This window comes from Octopus bimaculoides, chromosome 24, assembly GCF_046866305.1.
Source record: "Octopus bimaculoides isolate indiv1 chromosome 24, ASM4686630v1, whole genome shotgun sequence".
Classification (NCBI taxonomy): Eukaryota; Metazoa; Mollusca; class Cephalopoda; order Octopoda; family Octopodidae; genus Octopus; species Octopus bimaculoides.
The window spans coordinates 20,889,286-20,894,343 of NC_142951.1; the positions used below are offsets into that span (position 1 = coordinate 20,889,286).

The 5,058-nt window shown below is 38.4% G+C and overlaps 1 protein-coding gene across 8 annotated transcripts in view; it reads right to left on the minus strand.

Annotated features, from left to right (window-relative positions):
• LOC106875430 (alkaline phosphatase) overlaps nucleotides 1–997 on the minus strand; it is a 204,497-nt gene extending 203,500 nt beyond the window's left edge. For 4 of the 8 annotated variants that reach the window (XR_016238239.1, XM_089341196.1, XM_089341190.1 and 1 more), the window contains exon 1: nucleotides 864–980. Coding sequence is in view for 1 of the 8 variants with exons in the window: in XM_089341195.1 (XP_089197321.1) it covers nucleotides 864–912 (49 nt within the window). In the remaining 7 variants the exon portion in view is untranslated. Of the gene's footprint in view, nucleotides 1–677; nucleotides 733–863 lie in introns of those variants that run through there. The other 4 variants (XM_089341195.1, XM_089341191.1, XM_089341192.1 and 1 more) reach the window with 4 other exon arrangements.
• Between the last annotated feature and the right edge of the window lie 4,061 nt (nucleotides 998–5,058).

Here is a 5,058-nt window from a genome sequence, read left to right on the forward strand (position 1 = left end):
ACTGCATCTTATGGCAGAAACAGTGGAGAGCTAATGAAGTTCATAAGATAACTGTTTATTCCTTTGTCATCACTTTTTCTTATTTATGTACATGCATACATACATACATACATACATACATACATACATACATAAATACATACATATAACAAAGGTTGAACAGAAAGAATACATACATACATACATACATACATGCTTACATACATACATACATACATACAGACATACATACATACGTACGTACGTACGTACGTACATACATACATACAGACAGACAGACAGACAGACAGACAGACAGACATACGTGTGCGTGTGTGTAGATAGATAGATAGATAGATAGATAGATAGATAGATAGATAGATAGATAGATAGATAGATAGATAGATTGATAGATAGATAGATAGATAGATAGATAGATAGATAGATAGATAGATAGATTGATTGATAGATAGATAGATAGATAGATAGATAGATAGATAGATAGATAGATAGATAGATAGATAGATGCATACATACATACATACATACATACATACATACATACATACATACATACATAAACACACCTAAACATGCGCATGCATATGCATATTCATACATATACACATGTACATAATGTGTGTTTGTGAGTGTATTCGTGTGAAAATTTTTGAAGCAGAAAATATTTCACAACTTACTTTGGGACCTCGACACTCTTCCATCCATCCATCCATCCATCCAGACACACACACACACACACACACACACACACACACACACACACACACACACACACAGCGGCTGCTGCAAACTAAAAGAATATATGTACATGTAACGTATCTATAACGTATAATGTTAAAGTAGAGTAGTATATAACACTATACCTTGCCTCTTAGATTTTCCCCTATGCTGTGTGCTGTGCGCTGTCTGCATGCATAGATGTATTTATTTTCTTCATTTTCTTTTATATATTTATACATGTTTATTTCTATTTGTTTACTTTTTGTTGCTGTCGTCTGCCAACAGATTCAAAGAAGATAAAAAAGAAAATGGAAGACGAACCCAAACAATAGCTTTGCAGCAGTTAAGCAGACCCATCCAAGCAAGCAACTTGTCAAAAAGTTATCACTTTTACTATTTTGTTATTTATTGTTGCTACATAAGTGTTACTGAGAATCCTCATTTTCCATTTTTTCACTCTCTGCAATTCTCTCACCCACGTCACCGTTTTATTCTGAATTATCTTGTTTTTTGTTTTGTTTTGTTCTTTTTGTCTATTTCGTACGTCAGCCGTCCCTAATATTCTGAACCCTTGTGGCTAATAAAAGAAAACCTATCTATCTTCGTTTATCATGGGTGTTTGGTTTAAAAGAAACTGTTAAATGAATCAGAGACAAATAAATAATAGAACATATGGGGAAAATAGGTTTCGTTCCGAGACCCCAAGTTGTCCCCCTAACCCAAATAACACCGCCAAACAACTTTTACACACACACACAAACACACACACACACACACACACACACACACACACACACACACACACACACACACACAGTAGTTTAGATTTATGTTTAGAAAATATTTAGACTAAAATTTAGAGTAAAATCTTTTCTTTTTCACTCCAGTTCTCCCTCACCCACCTCGTTATTTTCTTTTTAGTTCTTTTCTGTGTCCTTGTGGTCAATAAAAGAAATCCTTGTACATCAATCCTCATATATTGAGGGTATTTGGTTATAAGAGCAAAAATACCATTTAAAGTGAATTATCAGGATGGTATAGTAGAGCACATGGGATACCAACTTATCCTCCTAACTTACCCAAATAGCACCTCCAAACCGTTTTTAAACAGACATAATGATATTGTTCATGTTTGGAAAAATACTTGAGAAAACATAATCAAATGATTAGTCAATAACGGTTTTAAATTTTTGCGCAAGGCCAGCAATTTAGGCGAAAAACTAAGTCGATTACATCGATCTCAAAGCTCAACTGGTACTTATTTTATCGACCCCGAAAGGATGAAAGGTAAAGTTGACCTTGGCGGAATTTGAACTCAGAACGTAAAGACGAACGAAATGCCGCTAAGCACTTCACCCGCCGTGCTCACGATCCTGCCAGCTCGCCGCCTTTGATTAGTTAATAATAAAAGTATAACAGCGAAAAATATAACTAGCAGAATCTTTGACTGGTTGCTGAGCCATGTTATGACAGATTAATTCGTAATAAGCTTGATACCGGTTCGCAGCGTGCCATTTCATCTTGAATCAGTGATGAATGACTCAAGCGATAAACTAGGATACTTTTACCTTTTCTTGTTTCAAACATTAGATTGCGGCCGTGCTGGGGCACCACCTTGAGCAATTTTAGTCAAATGAATCAACCCCAGTACATTTTTAAAACCCAGGTACTTATTCTTCTCGGTTTCTTTTTGCCGGACCGCTAAGTTACGGGAACCTAAACAAACCAACACCGGTTGTCAAGTGAGGAAAAACCTTGCATAGGACTAACCACGCTCATACACACGCACGCGCACTACACACAAACAAAAACACACACATATGCATACAAACATATCAGGTCATCCCATAAGTTCTGTCCGAATTTTGAATAAAGAAAACAAGTGATCAAATGTTATACTTAATTGAAATTTAATCATCAATGTACTTTCCCTGATTAACTATGATTTCCCTCCATCTATTTACAAGCTTTTTAATCCCATCAATGTAAAACTCTTTTGGTTTCAAAGCAAAGAACTCTGAAATGTCAGTTTTGACTTCCTCTTGGCTTGCAAAAGTTATGTCCCCCAAATGATTCTGTAAACTACGAAACAAACGGTAGTCTGAAGGAACAAGGTCGGGAGAATAAGGTGGATGAGGAATCTTTTCCCAACCGAGCTCTTCGATCTTTTGTGATGTGATCTTTGCAGTGTGGGGTCGTGCATTGTCCTGATGAAACATCACTCCTTTTCGATTCACTAAAGCGGGTCTTTTTTTCTTCAAAGCTTAGTTCAAACGCTCTAATTGCTGACAATAGACTTGAGCATTGATTGTTGCATTAGGTGGTAACAATTCAAAGAGGAGTATTCCTTTGCAATCCCACCAGATAGAGAGAAAAACCTTTTCCCCATGAAGTTCCCTTCTCAGTTGTGGTTGAGCTTTTTCCCTTTTACCAAGCCACTGTTTACGACGTTTAACATTTCGATAGAAGGTCCATTTTTCGTCACCAGTCACAAGTCTATCCAAAAAGGGTGAAATGAGTTTGCGAGAATGGAGAGAAGAGCAGATGTCAACTAGGGATTTGCGCTTGCTTTCGGACAATTCATGAGGTACCCATTTTCCAAGTTTAAGAACCTTTCCAAGTTGTTGAAGATGACGATGAACAGTTGTATGGTTTGAACTAAGCTTTATTGCTAATTCTTCAACTGATAATGCAGGATTTTCTTCATGTAATGCCTCAAAGAGCTTATCATCAAATTCAACTGGACGTCCTGTTCTATCTTCACCTTCAAGGCTGAAATCTCCACTTCTGAATTTTGCAAACCATCTTCTGCAAGTTCTTTCATTCAAGCATTCTTTCCCATAAATTGAGTGTATGTTTCGAGTCGCTTTGGCTGCAGAGTTTCCTTTTTTGTACTCTTAAAGCATTATGTGCCTCAAATGCTGTTTGGATCCGTCCATGGTAGAAAGGGGTTTTAATCAAAGAAATTTTAATTCTATTATTCTGTAAAATAATATGTAATTAGTTTAAATGGACACAAGTGCATAAAAATAATTTTTAATTCCATTAGACATTCTAAAATACTATTAAATTTCATTCAATTTTGAAAAAAGGCAAAATCGGACAGAACTTATGGGATGACCTGATATATACACACGCATACACACGCATGGCCCAGTGGTTAAGGTGTTGAGCTTATGCACAGGCATCGCTTGATTAGTATCTCTATTATATATCGTATATTATGTGCCAATAATTAAGAGTTTACTAATTAAGAGTTTATTGTGTTTGACATTCAGTTGACCCCCACCCTGCCACTTTAAATAAATTCCCCAACTTCATTCCACTGGTTCTTTTGAGTTATTTCCTATAGTGCTTTGTGAGGAGACATGTAAAAACAAAAACAAAACTATATCCGTTACACCGATGAGGGTATGAGCTGCTTTCGCTAATTGTTTTAGACGCTTATGTAGTAGCAAGCAGATAAATATACCCTTCCGTCCCTCTTGCCCTTGGGTCCAGTAGAAAATCAAACATGTGACTGATGAAGGTTAGAGAGAGAGAGAGAGGGGAGAGAGAGGGGAGAGAAAGAGAGAGAGAGAGAGAGAGAGAGAGCTAGAGAGAGAGCTAGAGAGAGAGAGCTAGAGAGAGAGCTAGAGAGAGAGAGAGAGCTAGAGAGAGAGAGACCTAGAGAGAGAGATCTAGAGAGAGAGACCTAGAGAGAGAGACCTAGAGAGAGACCTAGAGAAAGAGACCTAGAGAGAGAGACCTAGAGAGAGAGAGGAAAGAGCGAGAGGAGAGGAAAGAGCGAGAGGAGAGGAAAGAGCGAGAGGAGAGGAAAGAGCGAGAGGAGAGGAAAGAGCGAGAGGAGAGGAAAGAGCGAGAGGAGAGGAAAGAGCGAGAGGAGAGGAAAGAGCGAGAGGAGAGGAAAGAGCGAGAGGAGAGGAAAGAGCGAGAGGAGAGGAAAGAGCGAGAGGAGAGGAAAGAGCGAGAGGAGAGGAAAGAGCGAGAGGAGACAGAGAGAACAAGAGAGAGAGAGATATATATATAGCAGCACCGATATTCGGTTGGTAGTCCTTTTCAGCTGAAAACCCTGAAAAAACGTTGGACAACACAATACCCTATCCAGGGAACCAGCCTACGACCTTCTGATCATAAGCTCAACACCTTAATCACTGGACCACGCGCTTCATGTATGCGTGTGTATGTATGTTTGTATGCATGTGTGTATGAGCGTGGTTAGCCCTGCGCAAGGCCTTTCCTCAATTAAAAAACTTTCAAGCACAAGCATCGCTTGAATAGTACCTCTATTATATGTTGCATACTATGGCTGGCTGCGGCCAGAAGAAGCAAAGCAGG